The 23,297-nt window shown below is 39.5% G+C and overlaps 1 protein-coding gene across 1 annotated transcript; it reads left to right on the top strand.

Moving 5' to 3' along the window:
- The first annotated feature begins 7,505 nt into the window (after positions 1–7,505).
- Positions 7,506–23,016, top strand: PARD6B (par-6 family cell polarity regulator beta). Its single transcript, XM_082325654.1, has 3 exons — positions 7,506–7,701; positions 12,663–12,885; positions 21,984–23,016. Exons 1-3 carry the CDS (start codon positions 7,636–7,638, stop codon positions 22,811–22,813), a joined length of 1,119 nt encoding a protein of 372 aa, XP_082181780.1. The 5' UTR covers positions 7,506–7,635; the 3' UTR covers positions 22,814–23,016.
- The last annotated feature ends 281 nt before the right edge of the window (positions 23,017–23,297 follow it).

Here is a 23,297-nt window from a genome sequence, read left to right as displayed (position 1 = left end):
AGGCTGCTATAAGGTTTCCCCAGAGCCTTCTCTTCTCCAGGCTGAACAACCCCAACTCTCTCAGCCTGTCCTCAAGGGGAGGTGCTCCATCCCTCTCATCATCTTCATGGCCCTCCTCTGGACTCACTCCAACAGGTCCATGTCCTTTGTATGTTGGGGGCCCCAGAGCTGGACGCAGTGCTCCAGGTGGGGCCTCACGAGAGCGGAGTAGAGGGGCAGAATCCCCTCCCTTGACCTGCGGGCCACGCTTCTTTTGATGCAGCCCAGGGTACGGTTGGCTTTCTGGGCTGCAAGTGCACATTGCTGGGTCACATTGAGCTTTTCGTCAACCAACACCCCCAAGTCCTTCTCCTCAGGGCTGCTCTCAATCCATTCTCCATCCAGCCTGTATTTGTGTTTGGGATTGCCCTGACACAGGTGCAGGACCTTGCACTTGGCCTTGTTGAACTTCATGAGGTTCGCATGGGCCCACCTCTCCAGCCTGTCAAGGTCCCTCTGGATGGCATCCCTTCCCTCCAGCATGTTGACTGCACCACACAGCTTGAGGGTGCACTCAATCCCACTGTCCATGTTGTCAACAAAGATGTTGAACAGCACTGGTCCCCATACCGACCCCTGAGGAATGCCACTCGTCACCGGTCTCCACTTGGACATCGAGCCATTGACCACAACTCTTTGGGCGTGACCATCCAGCCAATTCCTTATCCACGGAGCAGTCCATTCATCAAATCCATGTCTCTCCAAATTAGAGACAAGGATGTTGTGCAGGACAGTGTCAAATGCTTTGCACAAGTCCAGGTAGATGATGTCAGTTGCTCTTCCCTTATCCACCAACGCTGTAACTCCATCATAGAAGGCCACCAAATTTGTCAGGCACGATTTGCCCTTAGTGAAGCCATGTCGGCTGTCACCAATCACCTTCTTGTTTTCCGTGTGCCTTAGCATAGTTTCCGGAAGGATCTGCTCCATGATCTTGCTGGGCACACAGGTGACACTGACTGGCCTGTACTTCCCCGGATCTTCCTTTTTCCCCTTTTTAAAAATGAGGGTTATGTTTCCCCTTTTCCAGTCAGTGGGAACGTCACTGGACTGCCAAAACTTCTCAAATATGATGGACAGTGGCTTAGAAACTTCATTTGCCAGTTCCCGCTGGACCTGAGGATGCATCTCATCAGGTCCCATGGACTTGTGCACCTGCAGATTCCTTAGACGGTCTCGAACCTGATTTTCTCCTACAGTGGGCAGGTCTTCATTCTCCCGGTCACTGCCTTTGCATTCTGCGACTTGGGCAGCGTGGCTTGAGCACTTGCTGGTGAAGACTGAGGCAAAAAAGTCGCTGAGTACCTCAGCCTTCTCCAAATCCATAGTAGCTTGTTCCCTTTAAAGCTCCAATGTTATCCTTGTTTGGCAGGAAATTACCTTTAACTGACAAAGCCTAATAATTTGCTTCATAAGCATACTGTGTGTAGTCACAAATTTTCAGATCTACCAACCACCATTCTGTTAAAAATGCTCCTTTGTAGTAAAACGTGCAAGTACTCATTATTCAGCAGATCGTACTTAAAGTATTACTTATTCTAGGTTACAGCCGAAGGCAGAGGGCACTGTTTTACTCACAAATAGCGATAACATGCTTTCCAGACAAGCTTAAAAGCAAAGTCTTTATTCCAAAAGGTTTATTAGGCGGAGCTTTTTATCTAATTCTCTAAGAAGAAGACAAAATTAAAATTCTAATCTGTATCAAGTGAAGTTTAAAAGAAATTTTGGAGCAATTATTCCTTTGATCTGTCATAATTTTTCCAAATTCTAGATCAGGAATACTCAGTGAGTACTGGAAAGACAAATAAGTAATGTTCACAAATTACTTTGAGGAAAGAAACACTGAAGTGTTATCTATTGACCTACGGAGCTCAAGCACCAGACTGGTTTCTTTTGAACACTTTAGCCAGAAGAGTTAAATCATTAAACTATACACACATGTGGAAGCGTGACATGTCAGCTATGATTATCGTGTTTAAATAAGCAAGAATTTCAAAGTAATCCGGAGTCATTAAACAGAAATGGATTACTAGATGAATGGGAAGAAAAAGCTTTAAAAGTTTTTAATTATTTTACTTAGAAACCTCAGAGAGTACAAATTAATATACGAGTATTAGCTTTTGACTTGCTAGGAAAGTATTTTCAAAAAACTTCAGCAGTTTATCACAACTAAAGCCCCTAACCAAGAACAATCACAGAAGTATGCTGCAGACCATCCACTGCGGGGACAAACGGCATACTTTCTGAAGTACTTGTAACACATCCTCCATTAAAATCTGATGTTAGAGCTAGCTGACACAATTCCCATTCAGAATGAAAAGCAAAAATTTCTGCAGAGGTAAGAAAATCTGAAATAAATCACCGGTTTGTCTCACCTAAGAAAGAAATAATTCCGCAACAGTACACTGAGAATTTTCTCAGCCTACCAAGCACACCTGTCTCGGCAGTCCTAACTAGAGCTGGCTTTCACAGTTCTCCCGTGTTTGTCACAGCCCCAGTTCTGTGGCAGGAAGCGTGACAGCTTTGGGGTCCCGGATTACTGGGGTATATTGCTGCGAGTCACTCCTCTCCACACAACTCTTCCTAGATTTGGACAGATTCCTAGGTATGGTACATATGTTTACCCTTAATTTATGGGAGTATTTTGTGTGAATAAGTTTAAATGTGTTTCCAAAACCGGATCTAGATTTATAGAAACCAGAAATAAATGTTTCTTTGACAGGCAGCACGATATAAAGACAACTTTTCCCATAAAGCTGGACAAAATAAAACAAAAGTACAAACTGAAAGAAAACCCCGCAACCCTAGGAACCTGGAAATATTTTATTGGAAAAAAATAAATTAAAAAAAAAAAAAGGTTTTTTTACATCTTTTAATAAAATAAATAAGAATAATAAATAATAAATAATAAATAACATTTAATTAGATATAATAATAAATATAAAATTATATAAATTATATAAATTTTATATATTTATATATAAAATAATAAAATAATTAATAATATATAAATAGATATTAATTAATTATTAATAATTAAATAATAATTTATAAATATATATAATATGAAGTAAAATATAAAATAAAATATAAAATAAATAATAAATAATAAATAAATAACATTAATTATAATTAATAATAAATATAAATATAAAATATTATATTTTATATAATTATATAAAATTATAAATAAAATTTTATATAAAATTACATGAATTTTATATATTTATATATCTAATAATAAATAATATATAAATATATAATAATTAATAATAATAAATTGATAAAAACAATAAAAATTTTATATAGATATAGAAAATTATATATAAAGGTATATATAAAATAAATATATAATAAATAATAAATATAATAAATAATAAATATAATAAATAATAAATAATAAATAAATAATAAATAAAGAACTTTAAAAATAATCAATTCATATTGTCACCAACAGGTAAGCAAATATTGCATCAAAGTGACAACTAAAAGTGCCTGAAGGAGGAGTGGGGGGAAAAAAAAGGCTAATTGTTTTGCTGACAGCCAAAGGAGAAAGCAGAGGCAGCATCAGAACACAGAAATTCTTCCATCTTAACTCTCTGGTTGCTCCTCTGGTCCATCCTATCTTTAACAGGTGAAGTAGCATTAGTTCTTCAGTTAACAATGGAAGTATTTTGTAATATCTATTTACTGAGCAAAACTGTGATTTGAAGTGTACGTCGCTTTGGACTTACATGCCCCTATCTTCTTTGCAGTAGATATTTAAAACCAAGCGTTGTAGTTCTTTAGTATTTTTTTTTAAATGCAGAAATATTTCTCAAGCCTTCCTAGGTACCTGTACAAAAAAATGCACTGATAAAATCTAGCCAGAAAAGAAGAAGCTGTCCCTAGCTGGAGAGCACTTTTGAACTACACCCATATATTTGTACCTACACAGCCACTATGCTATTGGTAGGATCGTATTGTACTGCTGATTTTTGCCCAAGAAAAGCAACAAACTTTTATATCACTGCTTCAACGGTAAAAGTAGTTTTATAGCTGTACAGTTAAAAAACAAATACACTCGTTACTAAACCAACTATTGGTCGCCCCCCCAGGAAAACAAAAAAAAGGAAAACAAAAACCCCAAAACCAAAATTAAAATCCACAAAATCCTACAACTGTCACAATTTCAGCATAAGAAATTCAGTTTTTATTATACAAGTGTTATTTAAATGTTACTATTATTAATAAATTAGCTAAACTGCTGTGCAATGGGGTTTACTTGATGAGCTTTGCTCTTGCGTTTGTATAGTGCCATTGGTACGGATTGTATTTCATGGAGATAAAATATAACAAGCTACCCTTCTCAAATTCTTTCTCTCTAATGCAACATTTGTAAATTCACACATCCTGCTCCAGGATCAGGAATATTAACAGAATGTTATGAAATGTATTTCCATGGCTTCATGGGCACCTATAAATAGTGCTCTACAATATTATTTGCATTTGTGAACATCAGATGTCTTTACGACAAAAATGGTTTGTCTGTCCCACTCACTTATTTAGAGGAAGGTAAAAGCAATTTGAGGTCACGTGTCCCTAATATTCTGAAAATGCAGTTATCCAAGCATATACGCTGTTCTTGAAAACTCCCCTCTTTGTAGGGAAATATAACTGGCATGCAAGGTTAATGCAGCAAAATTACAGAAGGTATCAAAACGAAAGCCTGTAAGTGGAGATATTTTTTTTTTTAAAGAAAGCAGGACAATCTGTGGTATGACCTTATTATTACCATTCTTTTAAATAAAGGTTCTCTTTTCCCCTTTTATTTTTCTCTTCCCATCAAAAAAAAAGCAACCTCTCATCAACTCCAATACAAGATCAGATTACAATCTACTGAATCTAAGGATCACTCTTCTGAGCTAGCGCTGACAGTGTAAATAAAGAATAGCTTATGTTAAATATAAAAACAGCATAAGCCCTGAATTACACAACAAAAGTTTAGGTGGCTCATCAATAACAGTCAACATACACTGGCAGACATTTTCTATGCTTTATTCTTGGAAGTATTCTTTCAGCTCCTAGGAGGGCTGTATGGAATACGATTCCACTTAAAAAGTGGGAAGTCTCAACATGGGAAAGAAGTATTACGGTAGAATCTCACTATTCTCCATGGTGGACTTAGTGATCGAATTTCTACACCAAAACAAACAAAGAAGAAAAAGACCTCCCAAAAAACTTCCCCAACTGTCCAGAGATTAGGAAAGCCAACCTGTCTTTCAACTTCACAGAAGCTGAAACTGAACGTGCCATGAATAGCTTGATCAAGTCTGAATCAGGTTTTACAGAATTTGCGACTAAAATAGCTCTATAAACTTGTGTTACAACTGGCACAAAAAGCCTGCCTTGCTCTCTACCTTTATCTGAAATCAAATTGTTTACCACATTCCTTCCTCATACATCAGCTCCTTGTGATGAAAGCAAGCCAGTGATTAATACTTTTTATTACGTTGGTTCCAGTGACTTGAAATGAATTTGCCCTGACTCCTTAAGCATGCTACCACACCCACCGCCTGGCACTCCAACCATGCTAGGAATGCACAACAGAAAAAACTTATCTTAGACGATACTTCATAAATCTATAGCAATAAAATTAGCTGCACAATGGCTTCAAGCACAGATCACCTTCAGGATGATTCTCCAAAAGGAGAGAGGCAAACCAATAGCTTTAAAAACCTGGAGAAGGCACTGTTCTCTTCTGTCACTCGCACTCCTCTCTGTGCTTTCCTATAGCTCATTAAGCAAAGCATGCTGTAGAAGACAGAAATGGAAAGCAGTCCAAACTCTTTTCAATTTTGTAATTACAAAGTGACAAAATAAGAGGTTTTATCCAAGTCTTGCTCACATAGCTGTAATCTATCACAGATCACAGATTTTATCTAAATTTACAGACTGAATTCTCTATGTATCCTTTTGCAGTGTAAAACCAAAACATACTAAACAAAGGATGGGAAGACTTGAATTAGACTAGACACTGTCTGACAGCAAACTATACTTAACAATTAACTATATCCTCTGCACTAATTACAACTTGTCTTGGCTCGAGTGATAGCTGCAATTTCTTTGCCTTTGGCATGGTGGGAGTAAGATCAACTGTACAAAAAACGGCACCGACTTAAAAGTGATTCAGCACTGGATGGGTTTTTTTTAATTACTGATTACCAACTGAGACTTGAGAACTGACTAGACACTCATACCTTGCCTCAACTCCAAGGAGCTGTCTGAACTCCCTTCACAGCCATCTACATAACGTCTACACAGGGATACCTCACACGGAGTTCTCTTCTCTCAGGTTTACAGATTAAGGAAAGACCTATATTTCAAAGATTTGTTGACATAACTAGATTAATTCTTCTTGCCAATACATGTAAAATTATATAAGTGAAAAGTCATTTTTCTTCAGATTGTAAGGTGTTTATGGTCTCTCCTCTAAGGAGTTTTGTCAGTACCTCTCTCAGGGTAGCTAAGCAGACCTTTATATGAAAAGAATTGATTTATCTCAGAATTAAACCAATAAACAAGGTTACCTAAGACAACCACTCTGACGTGTTACCAGATCCTGCAATATTTTTCGTGGTTAAAATGAAAACAAACTCCACGAACATCTTTACACCCAGGATGAGCGTACAGATGCATCCTGAGAGTAAGAGAGCTCAAACTTTGAGCCCGATCTGGACTTTTGTGTATCTCTGTCGATACACATACTAACACCGGTGCACTTTCTGTGTTGAACTCGCAGGATCCCACGATGCCTGAGGTGTCCTGATGCCACCCGCCCTCAGGGCAGCCTGGCCCTGGGGGCTCCTCTCAGGGAGGCTGCGAGGCGCCGAGCCCCGGCGGGCCGCCGGACCCGCCTCCCCAGCGCTGTGGGAGGGCGCGCAGCCGCGGGCTAGCGGCTCCCCGCGGCGAGGGGCGCAGCCGGAGCCCGGGCCGGCCCCAGCGCAGGGGGGCGACGCGCTGAGGCGCCTGAGGAGAAGGCGGGGAACCGCGCTTCAGCCACCGCAGCCCTGTGTGCACACACCAGACCCGGCCACTCCGGGGCAAAGGTTGCCGAGGCACATCCCACACCTGCTCCCTAGGAGAAAGGAAAAAAAAAAAAAAAAGACTTCCTTATCACACAACGGCTCCTCCTCCTCCTCCTCACCCGCGCCTCCATCTTGGAGCCCCGCCGAGCCCGGCGCAGGTGCGCGCCCCCGTCGCCAACCGCCGACTGCGCATGCTCGCCGGCGGCAGGTGCGCGGCCCCGCCCTCCCGGCGGCGCAGGCGCTGTGGCGGCGGTGGCGCGCGCTGGCCCCGCCCCGCCCGCGCGGCTGGCCGCTGGCTCGGCAGGTGCCAGGAGCCGCCGCGGCCCCGCCCCCCCCGCTCTGAGGGCGGAGGCGTCGCGGCGGCAGCAGGCGGCGGAGCGGCCGCGGTTGCCGGGGGCAGTTGGATTGGCGCCGCGCCGCTCGCCTTCCCCCGCTGCCTCTCTCCCCTTCCCGCAGCGCGCCCGGCGGCCCCCGGGGGAGAGAGAGGAGAGAAGAGGTGACACCGACGAGATACCGACCCTCCGGCGGCATGAACCGGCCTCACCGCGGGGCTGCGGGCAGCCGGGGCCTGGGCACCATGGAGGTGAAGAGTAAGGTGGGTGCTGGCCACCGCGCCTGCGGGCCGCGGGCGGCGGCGGCGGGGCGGGAAGGAGCCGGCCCGGCCCGGCCTGGCCCTGCCCTGCGGGGGCGTCCGGTCCTAGGGTCGCTGTGGGGCAGTGAGCGAAGGGCGGTGAGCGGCGGCGGGCAGGGAGAGCTGCTGACTCACCTGCTGGAGGTGGCACCGGGGGCGAGGGGCCGCCGTCCGCCGGTGCACGGCCCCGCTGTCGCTGTCGCGCCCCTCGGGTCGCCGGGCTCGGGCAGGCGGCGGTGCCCGGGCTGCGGCCGGGGGCGGGCCCCCTTCCCCACCTGCCCGTCCCTGCCCCAGCCAGCTCCCCCCGGCCTCCTCAGGCTGCTCGGAGGCTGAGGTGGTGGGAGTTAGGTGGTGGTGTGGCTTAGGGGGTGCGCTGGCTGCAAGGGGAAAGAATAAGTATTTCCGAAGTGTTTTAAAAAAAAACAACCAACCAACCAACCAAAAAACCCCAAAAAACCAAAACAGATTAGTGGAGATGGCCCCTTAGTTTCAGCATAGACTAAAAAACATACAGAGAAGTAGATGTTTGGGGAAAGTTTGGGATAACCGGGCCAAAAGAGGTGTTTAGACACATAATTCACAAACTCCAAAACCTGCTCTTCGTCTGAACTAGAAAAAGAGTACATTTGTTTAACTTAGTGTTTCTGTACTTCTTTTTTTTTTATTTAACTTAGTGACTATGTGCTTCTGTACTTTTTTGGTGGGCTAGAGCATATTCTTATAGCTTGCATTACTTGATGGAGGTAAGCCCTGACTAACTAACTTTAAAGTAGAGCTTGCCTTCTTTTAGAGGCTGTCTGAGGATTTTACTGGCAATTGTTTTATAGGTGTGTATCTGTGTGTTACAGCTTATACCAATAGTTTCTCCTTGTCAAAGCTTTGCCCGGTTCTCCAGATTCTCTCATGGGTGTATCTGCATCCGTTCTTCCTATTGTTAATTTTTCACGTGCTGGTTAGGCAAAGACTTGCTGACAAAACTTTCATGTTCTGAAAGAAATTAGATTTTCTGTTCTGGTTTATATTTGTAATATTTTGTTGACATGTCATTCTGCAGCTAACAATTGTAAAAGTGTTGGATGTGCAGTAGGAGGTGGAGTGTCAAGCTATTAGTTAAATGTGTGTAACTTGAGTTAAAACCCCTTTTTCATTGTCTAGGCAATTGCACCTACATGGGAATGTATTTTTTTCCATTGGTAGAAAAATCTCTCTCCTGTGGGCTTTTTTTAAACTGGTCTACAGTCTGTCATCTGTATTCTCTACCTTCCTTTCCTACGAATCAAGTGCTACAACAGCAGTATAGGTGAAGCAGTCAGGACTTGTGTTGTGTGGCTTTTTTAAGGATAAATATCATAGTGCTAAAACTTCTAGAGAAAGTATGGTTGGTCTCTATAGCTTGAATGATGATGATTTCTTTAAAGTGTTAACTTTTTATGTGGACAAAACTAGAAAGCACAGGAATACCTGCTAGCCATGATTTCAACTACTAGTTAAGCATAGTTGTAATCGTGGTTGGTGAAGTCTTTTTTTCATCTGTGCTCTTATAAGGTGAAAACAGTTGGTACAATGTGTTTATAAACAAAAGACTTGTTTTGTCAGCCCAAAACTCTAGGCTTACTGTTCCCCCATTGTGTGTTTTCCTTGATTTAAAATATATCTAGGGATCACCTGTGTGATGTGTCCTTTGGTGTTTGTACAGAGAAGTGTAGAAGTTATAATGAACCGGGACTGTCTCTTAACTGCATATTATGAAGCAGGTTTCAAGGCATTCCTAGAACTACTTGTCGCTAATGCATTATTTAACAGCACCTTGATTTAATATAGCATAGGAGTCATCTTCCTTTTATGAAAATAAGCAATTCTAAAGAGAAAGAAGAAAGGCTTGTGTGGGAGGTGGAGGGAGCCATTACTGTGGAGAGGTCTAGGCTTTGAAGGCTTATCAGCGATATAAAACTCTTTATTTAGATATTCCAAATCAATAATCGTGCCCCAACTGACAAAGCTGTGCCAGCACAGCCCAACTGTAGTTGCAGTTATATGAGCAAAATCCTTTTGTTAGTCTAGTTTATTAAATTTGGGTAACTGCTCTGAACTTGCCCTGGGGAATCCTCATAGTATATTAATTCCAGTTAGCCCTTTTTCTTGTCATAGAAAATAAAATTTTATACCCCAAACTAGAGTTCCTGGTGATGGTATGAAAGCCCCCAAATAAACTTATTGTTCTCTAGATATAAAATTCAGGTTTTTTCCCCCCCTCTCCCATATGACTTGGAATAATATTTTTTGAGAATGAAATCTAATATACTGATAAGACAGATATGGTTACTGTAGTTCATGTTCTATCGTTGCTGGAGACTGACAGTATAGCAGCAGTATGCAGTGTTACAGAGGACTTAAAGATGTCTCTCATAAGTAAGTCTTACTTAAGTCAGTATCTACAGTAACTTCCTAGTATGCTGGCATAGCTTGTACTGGGTTGTCCCAGATGTTAGCAGTGTAACAGCATGCATTTGTAAAGAGCTCAGGTGGCAAGAAGCCTTCTCTTCTTAAGTTAGTCTTTTCCAATCTTTTATCTCCTCTAAACTTATAAGTTGTAAGGGCAGCCTATTTAATAGAATAGAGTGCAACATTTGACATAAAATGAAAATGTTTTAGGGGTTAAAATAAACTATGAAATTGCATAGTTTTACTTTTGTCTTTTATCTGCTTTATAATAATATTGAGCATATGGCAAACTGTTAGGAAATAATAGCCAGAGTATTAGTCTCTTGGTGTTTGCACCAACTATGTATAAACCAACCTGGAAAAAATAAAACCACACATTTGAAAATCTGGCCCTGTGTATGCTTGCTGCAATAGGATTTAACACTTACTCCAAACTGAGAGTGAGGTTGTTGGCTTTTTAAACTTTTATTACTGAATTATGTTTAAACTACGTAGTCTTTCGAAACCAAACAATTGAAATTGATGCAATGCATGGACAATTCCTGTGGCATTCATACTTTACATAGCTGAAGAAAGGTTTGAGAGGCACAGGATAAAGTCTTTAACTGACGTCAGGATTAAGTGTGCTGCTTCTGATGTGATGGGAGTTCCTCCTCCAGCCTTTTCTTTGCTTTTCTTGTAAGCACGTATGAATCATTCCTTCTGCCTTATTGTTAGTTAATGTTACTGTAACTGGGGTATTTCTAGAAGAGGAATGTTCCCAGATAATTCCTTTATTTGAAACTTTTGGAGGAAGGTGGGGTGTTGGAAGGTGTAGCTTGTTTTGCTGTGCTGTGTTTGAGTTAGCGTGGTGCTAATGTGCTAACAATGGGGTCCTTGTCTCCTTATTTTCATTCCTTTGTTTGTATGTGAGAACTCTAAAGCTTTTATTCTCCAAAAGGTTGTAATCAAATGTGAGGTAAAGGTTGGTGTAGAGGCCTGGTAATGTGCACCTTCACATCTACTGTGTGTAACATATACTCAAGTATGTGACACTGTAAGGCTCAAACTTTCAGGGAATATTTTGTTCCATGTGCACTTCTGTTCTGCTAAAAACTAAACTTGCTGAAGAAATTATTTAAAGTCTTTATGTTCACTGTAGGTCAGCAATAGAATTCACAAAAAAAAAAAAAAATGCCACCAGTTGACTTTTTGTTTGTTTTCTATTTTTTAGTGAATAGTTTATTACCCTTTTAAGTCTTATACAGGCTGGTCTGCTTTTAGTAAACTGGCTGCTGCTCTCTCTTAATTCCTTTTAGCATCTTTCTTATGTTGTGTGTGCCTGATATGGAGGCTTTGGAGTAATCTTTATCCAGTATTCTGCTTGCTTTGGGTCCTGCCTGGGTTGGGCAGAACACTATCATTTTACCAGTTATGCCTGATAAAATTAAAATTTGTCTAGTCGGCATCAAATGCTTATGCTTTTATTTGCACCCAGTTTAGTCTTATGTCTACCACCACTGAATCATTGCTAGTGTTGTTTTTTAATAAGTGTTTGTAATATAGGTGATATAGGAGACTGAAGCACAAGTGGACTAGGGAGCTGGATTTTATTTGTTGAATGATCATACTGACTAAATGCAAATGCTACACCTGAAAGTACAGTGCCAGTGATTAAATGATTTTTTTGCATATCTTCTGACTCTTGTCTGTTTTATACCCTGGATACAACCACATTTTAAAAGACTGTGCAGTCAAGATTTTGAGTCTTGATTGTGCAGGCAGATGTTCTGAATGCTCTTAAGGAGTAGTGGCTGGTTGCTTCCTTTATATCTCCCTTTAGGTAAGGGCAGAATTGACTTGAGATCAGCTCACTAAAGCTTCACTGCACATAGTTTGTACTGAAAAGCAGCAGCCGTTCTTTGTAGTCTTCAGGTCAAAGTGGCTTTTTCATTTCTTGTCCAAGCAACTGGGAATCTGAAAACTACTCAGTCTTGCGTAGGTTAACCATAGCTGTATAACAATCTATACATACCGTTCTAAAGTGCACTGAAATTTCTTTGAAAAAGTTCCAGGTAGTCACATACCACAGAAGGTTAATCATAATCTTGTTTTTGAGCTACCAACATCAGTGCTGGGTATGAATTCTGTCCCTTACCCAGAGCATGGCCATTTCATAAGCATGTAAGAATCTGCAATTATTCTTGCACTAGTTTGTCACCCTAACGCTAAGCTACCATATCAGTGAATGCTCGACCTAAATGGAACAATGAAAACAACTTTTGCATATTCAAATGTACATGTTTTATCAAGACCAAAAATACAACTTTTGGAAAAAAACCCTCACAGTTTAAAATGACCTTTTCATGCCACTTCAAAATTATCAGTTGTAGTTTTTAGTGCGCTTTTAATTCCGTAACATTTCTGGCTTAACATCCAAATCATTCTATTGCTTGAGGATGTTAGATTTCCATATTAATGATGTAAGATATATTTTGTTGTAGTTTGGAGCAGAATTTCGACGATTTTCTCTGGAGAGATCCAAACCTGGAAAGTTTGAGGAGTTCTATGGATTATTGCAGCATGTGCACAAGATACCAAATGTTGACGTTCTAGTGGGATATACGGACATTCATGGAGACCTGCTGCCTATCAATAATGATGACAATTATCATAAAGCAGTTTCCACAGCCAATCCTCTGCTCAGGATTTTCATTCAGAGAAAAGGTAAGTGCGCTTGAAGTCTGTGAATCATCTGTTTATCCAGTTATACCATGTTGCAGTAAAGTGTGACGTATGGAGGAAAAAACCCTTCAGTCCTATTTCATCATGTTGAATTCCGTAATAATTATGGATCATGAAAGGTATTCCCAACTCATCTCTCTTGCAAGAGCTTCCTCGGGCAACCTATTTATGCTTTGTGCTTTTTTGCTTGTATTTAGTTCGGTTAAAGTCAAGTTAAATCTCTAGCAAATGCTTCTTTCTGGTTTTATGTAAGTGAATTAAAATAAACTTCAAACCTCTAGGGTTTTCTGCTCTGTATGTTGGATGCCTTTCACTTAAAATTCCGATCTTGATCAGACAAGAAGAGAGGCTGTTACAGGATGGAAAGGAATCTTGAAAGTCTTATTACATGAAGTATTAAATGTCAGTATAAATTAAAGACTAACTTTGTAATATGCTACTCCTATCACACTTTCCTGATAAAACATTCTGAAGCTTTCAAAATGACAAGCTTATTTCAGTTAGCAGACCTCAAATGTGAGTCCTGCCTAGTTTGTTTGCCTTTAAAAATAGCATGTCTTCTAGGCACAAAGTTCTGGTTGTCTCTTTCTAGTGTCTGCTTTTGTTTATTAGGAAAAAAAAATCAAATCTGAAGTTGTAATTTGTTCTTGTCCAGGAGAACATATTCAGTATATGGAACTGAAGGGGAGGGGAGAAATCTAGTGATGTGGTTTGAAATTGTTTTAATCCAAAGAAGCCAAGAAAACCTGATTTCTGCACTTGTTGGTTTTCTGCTTACTTGCCTACAGGTGTGAGTGTGCATGCATTGTGTGTGTGTATATACATGAACACATGCATGTGCAATTCCTGTCCTAATAAGGCAGTCAGCTGATCTTTGAATAGCAGACTGCTTCTTGCATAGCTATTTTATAAATATGTGCACTGGCTGTTCTGGCTCTTGCTAAGACAGGCTTATTTTTCTTAGAAAATACTTGGGCATCGGAAGCTTTTATCAGCTTTCCCACTTCAAAAAATGAACAAGCTCTACAACAGCCTGACACACAAACAATATTCAAAACCAGTGTGGCTGCTTGCCAGAATGTTTGCTTTGTTTGTATTAAGGAACGTGTAGTCTAGTGAGGCCTATGTTTTCAGTCCTGAATTGCCAAAGGAACGAACTATTTGCTTTAATAGAACCTAGAGGTAGAAAAGGTCTAGGATTCCTTTTAATCTCCTACAGTAGCCATATGACGAGGACAGGTAAGCCACTTTGTCAGCCTGGGATTATTGAGGTTGTATTTTAACACCATATGTTTTTAGATTGTTACTAGTGTTGCATGTTTGATGCTGACTGTTACTAGCATTATATTTATAACACCTTATACCTTTATTCATTGTACCTTTATTTAAAGTCTTGTGGATTATTTCTTACTACTCTGGTGCGAGGAATTGATAATAGAATTGATATAATGCGCAGAACTAGAAATAAGATTAACCCACTTGAGTTTATCATGCCAAGAATCGATTAGCAGGAAAAGCTATGTAGAAAGTATCAGTTGTCATCACCTTCCCTCTGACACCAGAGTCTTCTAGCTATAGAGTTCAGGGAATAAAGAACCCAGGCTGGCATCCAAGTCCAGCACTGTACTTTGTTCTGAATTAGTTGTGACCACTTTGATCACTTCTGTTGATTAAATTGAGGCTTTGATTCCATTAGCATCTTTGCCATATAGAACAGAGGTTTGTTTGATGGAAAACAAGGAGGAAATAACTTGATTCTGTATTTTATTTGTGATAATTTGCCTGTAACTAAAGCTGAATCGCAGGAGTTGGAGGTATGTCATAGTTTGTGCAGCATAGTTTGTGCAGCATAGTTTGTTTAGATGTGATTAATTCATCCAGTTGCACAGATCTTTATTGGCTGTACCTCTGAAATTGAAAATCAAATGTCTGAACAAATACCTGCTATTGATGGGGCAGCTTTGATCTGTGCTGCTTTGGAACTATAACTAGGAAGTGACACAAGTTACTCTTCCGCCTGCAGGGCTTCTTGTGGCTTTCTTACATTCTCTTAAACTGGAAAATTTCTGTGGGTTTTATAATGGAACTTTGCCTATATTTCCAGCAATATTAGTTGGGAATTTAAGATCTTTGGCAAAAAGCCACTGTGGGGAAGAGAGAAAGTTTTTGCTATCTTAAAAGATACGAAATTTTATTATACTGTCTTACCTATTTAGAAGCTGTATGCAATTTGTGGAAAGCTAACATAAGGTATGAGCAGACTACAGTAAAATCTAGGGTAAATAGTATTAACTTTTTAGTATATTGCATCCAAGGAGCACCTTAAGGGATTGAAATGGAAGCAACGGGATGCTTTTGCAATGTTATTAATAAGTGGCAATTGTGATAATGTGACTCCGAAATTTCAGAAATGTTGTTATGCCGGAGTAAACACTCCTTTCTCTCCTGTTTGATTTCTGACTCCTAATTTATGAAAGCTAGAAGGTTGTCTGTCCTAAGCATTTATCTGTATTGGTTAATGTGGTAAGAAACCTAGAAATCCTGCAAGGAAATGAAATCGCATTATTCCCCTTAGACTCTTCTAATTTAACTAAATTCCTTTAAAATATTTTTAAACTGCTCTCCAGTGTTAAATCTAAACTGGAACGTGATGCTGCACAAGTCAAGAATGGCTATCAGTTTGCAGAAAACAGTTGCTTATTGGAATTTCATTCTGCAGTCTAACAGATTAACAGGTACTGTTGACATCTGGAATTTAAAGGTTAAACTGATGTATCGTGATTAAATCCAGATGTATGGGAGTCACTCTGTCTGTGAGAAAAATCTTGCTGAAGATAAAATAGGGGGGATGACACGTAGTCCATGCAGACCCTGAAGGGCAGTTTGATGTGGGGGACTTTGCCCTGTAAATACAAGAATAATAGAGATGATAACTTAACAGAAGGTGTATTTCATTATAATGCCCTTAAAATGCACTTGCAGGATATTAAATTACAATATACAACTCCTGCATGTACATGGTAAAAAGTGGGTTCTTTGAAGGGTTGATTCATTTGTGCCTCTTGGGGTAGACTTTTTCACTGAGAAGCTTTATTTTGGTGAAAAGTAAGAGGAGCTGGCTTTTTAAACAACTCTGTAGGAAATATCCTAGCTCTTGTGAGTCCTCTTTCTAACAACATAAGTTAGTTTCCTAAAACCATGTTTTATTATAACTTGTGACTAAATAAGAGGTAAGATTTGTTGGGGCTTATTTAAAAAATGCTAGATTGCATCTGTGTTCAAATGTACTAATGATTTGGGGATTTTGAAAATTTAATTCTTGAGGGTAATACTACATTGCTTTGCAAGTAAATCAGAAAAACATTTTACATATGTCTTGAACCATGTTAAATTGAAACCAGATTTGGCATTTGTGGGCTTTTGTGTTAAATTTCATGTAATAAGTACATAGAGATCGGTGCCACCTTGAGCTTGAAACTGCTAGGGGAAAAATCATTCTTGCACTATGTGGACGGTCTCCTTAACACTATCTGTAGTTAACACCTTGTCCTTTGGTTTTATGCCAAAATATTTGTTGCTGCAGCTTTAATCTGATTAGCTAGGTGCCAGAACAAAGATGTCTTTGTACTTGAGAATATTGCTTTAGAAAATTTGTTTAGCAGTGGAAGAGAGGTTAAACAGAGTCATGCTGCTTGGCTGAGATTTGGAGATGAGTTTTCATCAACATTTCACTATTTCTTTTTCTTGCAAATTATGTAACTTTATATCTTAAGGTTTGTGCTAGATTTGAATTATTAGACTACTAAGACTAGTTACAATGCAAAACAACTACCCTCCAATGCTGTATCGTTTCTTAAATGTTTTGACGTATGGCTTGCAATTTTGGGATGCTTTTACTTCAACAATGTGTCATGTAACTTAAGGAAGTTTCTAAAAGCACCAACTTGATGTTAAGGTTTCTGATTGTATATTTGTTTTCTGAAAGACACTTTTAAAGTTCATATCTCTTCTAATAAATGTTTTTCTAATCTTAGTTTTTGTTTAAAAAGCACTTTTGAATCTGTTATTTGACACACATATATTTACATAATATTTCTTTCAAAGCCAGTCTTTTTGTAACTGATCTTCATGATTCTCTACTAACTGTGGAAAAGCTTGATTTGGACAAAAGCTTTAAGCCTCATCAGCTGATGGTTGTGGGAGGCAAGCTGGGTGATGGGTTTTGTGACCTCTCATTTCTTGTTGGGGAAGGAAGTTGCGAATAGTTCTAGATCTAACTGTTGGGTAAAAAGCACAAACTTACTGTGATCATTTGCAGGACATAACAAATCTACTTCTTGGATGTAATAAATGTGTGTATGTTTGTATATCTAGTACATGCCAAACTTGCCATGTAGCCTCAGAAGGCCTGAGTGGCAGGAGAGGGATCCTGGTATGTGGCCTGCTATGAAGGTGAAGAAGCCTTACGGCCCACTGTGGCAAGCTGGGAATGTCAAATATCATATACATTTGATATGACAGGGTGTGTAAAATACCAGATACGCTGTCTGATTCTTTGATAAGAATCTGAATTTGTGCACTTTGAATTTAAGGAGGAAGAACTCAAAAACTGAATATCTTTTAGTGCTGCAATGCATGTGGAAGAGCATTTGTAAGAAAATCAATACTGACAATGCTTTGATCCGCTGTTTTCCTGTATACTGTTTCTAAACCAACTCTTATACTAAAAGCAATAGAAACCCAGTGCTTCACTGGTACCAATGTGTTAGTCCCTATATCCTACAGTTTTCATCAGCAGCTTGCACTCTAGCACAAATAAATTGTGCATGTACAATTTTCCTATTTTCTTTAGATGAGCTTACTCTAAAAAAAAAAAAAAAGCATAATATGGCTTAAGGTATGAACAATATGGAACTAACCAGTTGAAATGCTTCCAACTTACTCATTGGCTCTTTGGAGAACTTCCCAAAGAACAGAGCTCTTCTGGAGCAATGTGGTGTTAAATGCCTAGAAATATGTGTCACCAAACCAAAAAGAAGCGAAGCTTTTGAAATGAGGCAAAATGACATATCTTGTCCATGCAATGTCTCTCTGGTCCTTGGAATATTTTTCTTTAGTCTTGAGAATTTTCTGTTGATTGTGCAGCCTTAAAACCAGAGTTGTAAGGTGTCAGAGATCCATGCTACTTAGACATGCACTGCACAAAAAAGTTTTCACATAGTTTTTGAGATCAGTAAGATGCATACCAGCTGCTGCTGGGGGAGGGGGAAATCCATGACCTAAAAAAATAACCTTGGCACTCATTAACATTCTTAATTCTAATATTCAAGTCACCATTGTCTTTTGTTTATCTAAAATCTTCACCTATATTATCACTTTCTTGCTGTCATTGTGTTACTTTGTATTTAGCAGTAAAAGATACTGCAAACAAGACCCTTCTGTCTAATATCTTATTTCACAATTGCCCTTTCCAAGTTGTTTTGTAAGCAATTGTAGTTCCAAAGAAAAAAGAAAAGCTATTGCAACTCATTGAATTGCAAAAATCCTCCCAATGTAACAACCAGATGTCTAATGTGAAACTGGTTGGATGGGTTGTCAGAGATAAGGGCAAAAACTTCTCACACTTTTTTCTTTGATCATAAATTTTAAGCAAACATTAAAAGAACTGCTCCATGTTGTCTGAAAAATCAGTATGTTAGTTTTCAGCAATGGAGTACAGGATTTTTAATGGCTGATCTTCAGTCGGTTAGATATCCCAAAATGCGTTTTACAGAGAAAATGGTAAGTTTGCATTTTTGGAGGTGTTTTACATTTCAGACATAGTCCACCTATTATATGCTTTTGTTTGAGAGGCTGGATTGTTTTTTAATCAACCCACTCTTCAACACAACTGCCTTAACACTCTTAGGCATCTGAAGAACAGATTTTACGCTATTTCTAAAGCCTTCTTGCTTGATGTTGAGATCTAATGTTATTTTAATTTAGCCTTAAATTACAATTTTTTTTTCTCCTTAACCTCTTTTGCGGAAGAACAATAGTAATTCCATGCTTTTCTGAGAGAACCTTTCAGACTCCCAAAGAAACTAAAAATTATTTCCTGTGTTCACAATCATCTAATGTTCTCAAGCATAGCTTGTGTAGGTTCGTCTCTTTGCTTCTACTTTCCTACTCTTCCTGTACAATTTATAGAATCATAGAACAGCCCAAGTTAGAAGTCCTCGAAAGATCATCTGGGCCAGCCTTTTATGGGAAAGGGAGCCTATGATGATATTATCTAGCACCCTGTCCCACTGCATCTTGAAAACCTCTAGTGATGGGGACTCCACTGTGTCCCTGTGGAGGTTGTTCTAGTGATTGTTCTCACTGAAGAAAAAAAACAAAACAAACGCAAAAAAAAACCCCACACCACAAAACAACCAAAACCCCCACAAAACCACAAAAAAACCCCACCCAAAACCAACCAAAAACCCCCAAACTTTATATTGAGATGAAACCTTTCCCAGTGCCACTGGGGAAAAAAGTGCCACCCCATCTTCTCCATGTCTCTTTGTCCTCTTGGCAGCCACCCTTTAAGTACTGAAATACTGTAGTGAGGTTCGCCCTGAGCCTTTTCTTCTCCAGAGAGAGAAGACTTAACTCCTTCAGCCTTTCCTCATAGGGCAGGTTCTCCAGCCCTTTGATTATCTTCATGGCCTTCCTTTGGACCCTCTCCAGCCTGTCTACACCTTTCTTGAATTGTGGGGACCAGAACTGGACACAGTACTCCAAGTGCAGCCTGACAAGTGCGGGGTAGTGGGTCGATCACATCTGTCTGTGCGAGTAATGCTCCTGCGGGTGCAGCCCAAGGGTCCTGTCTGCCTTTGCTGCAGCAGCGCGCTGCTGAGTCGCGCTCAGCTTGTCCCCCAGGTCCCTTTCAGCAGGCTGCTCCCCAGCCACGCTGATCACAGCCTGTGCTGGGCTCTTTGCTTATCTCATCCCAGGTGCAGGACTTTGTCATTGTCTTTGTTAAATTTTGTACTGTTCTTGCTAGCCCACTCCTTGATTTAGCTTCATTTTTACCTGCTGATCCTAAGGAGAGAGGGAAGCAGATTTTTCTCAGTGGGTGAAGTGGGAGAGCAAAGTCCCCAGGGTGCTCTCAGTATGCACTTTCTCACCTGAAGTGTCTGTGCTAAAGTAACATGTGTGGAACAATTTGCGTTAGTGCTGCCTTTGTTCATTCAGTAACTCTTGCAGAAACACCAGTCTGGGTGAAAAGATGGCCAAATCTGAGAAACAGTAGAAGTAAAAAATTAACTATGCAAGGTGGATATAATATTCTAGAGAGGCATCCATGGTTTCCCAAAGTAAGTGAGTTTGTCACAAAAGCAAGTCCAGAGTATAGTATGGCTGTGTAGACTTAGCTGTCTTCAGAAACAATTCCTGTTTATGTCAAATTGTTGAACAACTTTATCTGTAAATTTTACTTTAATACAAAAGATGTTCTGTCTTTAGCAAAGACCTTTGCCTTCCTTAAGATGTGATTATTTTTTTAAACAAAAAAAAAAATAAGAAATGTAAATGAAGGCCATCATCAGGACATATTTTTTTAAACCATGTTGATGAACTATTTTATTACTATTGTGTGCGAGCAAGATATGAGTTCATAATAAGCATCCTTTTTTTTTTTGGTGGGCTAACTTAAATTTGTTTCTTTTCCTGTTGTCCTTTATCTTTCAGAATACTAAATCCAAGGCTGCCTTAGTAGACCAATCATTTTATTCTTAAAAAACTCTTGTTTTCAGCAGCCCTAATGTCTGGGGAAGGGAGGGGTCAGTATTACCTGTTGGAATAGTGTTAGACAATTGCTTCGGAATTAATTTCTCTGTTCTGTTTTGCTTAAAGCATCTGAAGAGTCCAAATATAACTGGTACATGTCTGTGTATCTTCATCTCAGCTTAGAAAAAAAAAAAAGTTTTCTTACTTACCAACTCTCACTGTACTTTTTTTCATCAGCAATTGACAGATCTCCTGAAATTTCACACTAGGATCGCATTTCCATAGTTATTTCAGTTCACAGATTAAAATGTATAGCAATTCTTGTACTTTCTTGGCTGTACCAATGGCATCTTAATGTGATAATACAAAGAAATCCCAACTTCTCTGAGTCCCAGGGTTAGTGCAAACCAATTCTCCTTGATTATTTTTTTATCCACTGCAGAAAAAAAAATAATCTATGCAACATTGCAAAAATACAAGTGTTGATCCAAGGAAACTCAGATCTGAATGTGTTTTGGTTCATTGTTTTTGGGGAGTTATAGCATACTAAAAAGAAAAATGGAAGCTTCCTTTGGTAAATAGGCATTTCAGACATCAGAATTGCTTCTGCAGAACATACTTTCTTTTCCATTAAAAGTGTTTGTATGACTTGCATATGTTTTCTTTTTTAAATTCTAAGCCATTTGCATGCTTCTGTATCAAATTGTGGCAGTTACAGCATTGCTTGTATGAACAGCTTTGCTTGAAGTATTTGTGTGCAAGATCTCTTTGTTTCTGCTCCACAGCCATTTTACCTACAGTGCATGGGGGCAGGGAAGAGAGTGCAGAATGGAATAAGCTTTCTGGAGTTTGAATCCAGGTCACTTGGCTAGCTTCCAGGGACTAGGCAATAATAGGCACACTGGCTGCTTTCCCTTTTTCATTCTTTCTTTTCCAATGATCTGAAACCTGAGGAGAGAAAACTAACAAGTGGAATTACTCTGAATAAAATTAAAATGTTTCTAGGAACATACTCTTTCCATTCTAACCTTTTTCTCAAGCAGCTAGAATATAGTTCTTTGTGTCTCTACTGCTGCTAACTTCAATTTTTTTGTGTGCTGTCTTTGCTTTGGTAGTAGTACACCAAAAGTATTATGAATCAAAAGTATTTGATGAATCTCATAACATTAAAGCTCTTGTTTCATGTGTAGAGAGAAATGTTTCTACTCCAGCAAGCCAGAAACCTTCTAGATTAGCTATTTCATTCTGCTAACCTAAAACATGATAGCAATGTGATATGGACCACATATAAAGTGATCTAATTATCAATGTGCTATGTCTTACAGAAGATGCAGACTACAGTGCCTTTGGTACGGATACTATGACAAGGAAGAAAAATGTCTTATCAAATGTGTTACGTCCGGATAATCACAAGAAGAAGCCACACATTGTCATTAGCATGCCACAAGACTTCAGACCAGTGTCTTCTATTATAGATGTAGATATTCTTCCAGAAACCCATCGCAGGGTACGACTTTACAAATATGGAACTGACAAACCCCTTGGATTCTATATACGAGATGGCTCTAGCGTCAGAGTAACGCCACATGGATTAGAGAAAGTTCCAGGGATTTTCATATCTAGGCTTGTCCCTGGAGGTCTGGCTCAAAGCACAGGCTTACTGGCTGTCAATGATGAAGTACTAGAGGTGAATGGAATAGAGGTTTCAGGAAAAAGCCTTGATCAGGTTACAGACATGATGATTGCAAACAGCCGTAACCTGATCATTACAGTAAGACCAGCAAACCAGAGAAATAATGTTGTGAGGAACAGTCGGACTTCTGGCAGCTCCGGTCAGTCTACTGAATCTAGCCTTCCAAGTAGCACACCAAATATTTTAGCAAATTTCTTGCAAGGAGAAGAGGAAAGCGATGAAGAGGACATTATTATTGAAGATAGTGGCGAGCCACAGCAGATTCCAAAAGCTGAACCTACCAGTGAAAGCCTAGAATCATTGACACAAATTGAACTCCTTCATGACTCAACGCAAAATGGATTCCTTCCTTCCAGTGAGATGAACTTGAATCATTCAGCGGGCAGCATTAGCATGGAATATGAAGTACAAGATCCAAATCATAAGTCACTAGAAGAAGATGGAACTATAATAACACTATGAAACTACATTGGTGTACTTTGTATTGAGTAAGGATGCCATGCGTGTTTTGATTTGGCTTAATACGTAATACATTTTATACCTCTCCATCTACCAAGCACTGCAGTTAGATTAAACGGAGGGAAAAAAGTAAATATAAGAAGCTCAAAATTATGTGAGTTGACTAACTTCAGTTAATTCTGCACTTCAATGTAAATACTTCACAAAGACGGAAGATAATTGATAAATGACTGAAATCGGATGAGGAAAATTTAAATTGAAAATGAAGGATAGCTAAGAGATGGCTGTGAGCTTTCTTTTAAAAGTACTTGATTTTTTTTTTTTTTTTAGTACCGAATACTACTGGTTCTATAGAAGTAAACTTCCATTATTGTGTGAGGTTGACTAATGTACTGTGGTTTCATGTTCATCTGAAGTGCTGCTTACGTATGATGGAGCTGCTTTAGCCACTTCATTCCTGTTCTGGATTGCTGTTCAGCTGGTAGAG

The sequence above is a fragment of the Platalea leucorodia genome (genome assembly GCF_965183815.1).
Source record: "Platalea leucorodia genome assembly, chromosome: 13".
Classification (NCBI taxonomy): domain Eukaryota; kingdom Metazoa; phylum Chordata; class Aves; order Pelecaniformes; family Threskiornithidae; genus Platalea; species Platalea leucorodia.
The sequence above is the reverse complement of the archived record's forward strand: the minus strand, read 5'-3'. Positions and strand labels throughout refer to the sequence as shown.

Excerpts from the sequence above, each read along its gene's own strand:
- PARD6B (XM_082325654.1), top strand. The coding sequence starts at position 7,636 with ATGAACCGGCCTCACCGCGGGGCTGCGGGCAGCCGGGGCCTGGGCACC. Across the intron at positions 7,702-12,662 it reads CCATGGAGGTGAAGAGTAAG|TTTGGAGCAGAATTTCGACG; the intron begins GTGGGTGCTGGC and ends ATTTTGTTGTAG. Across the intron at positions 12,886-21,983 it reads GATTTTCATTCAGAGAAAAG|AAGATGCAGACTACAGTGCC; the intron begins GTAAGTGCGCTT and ends TATGTCTTACAG.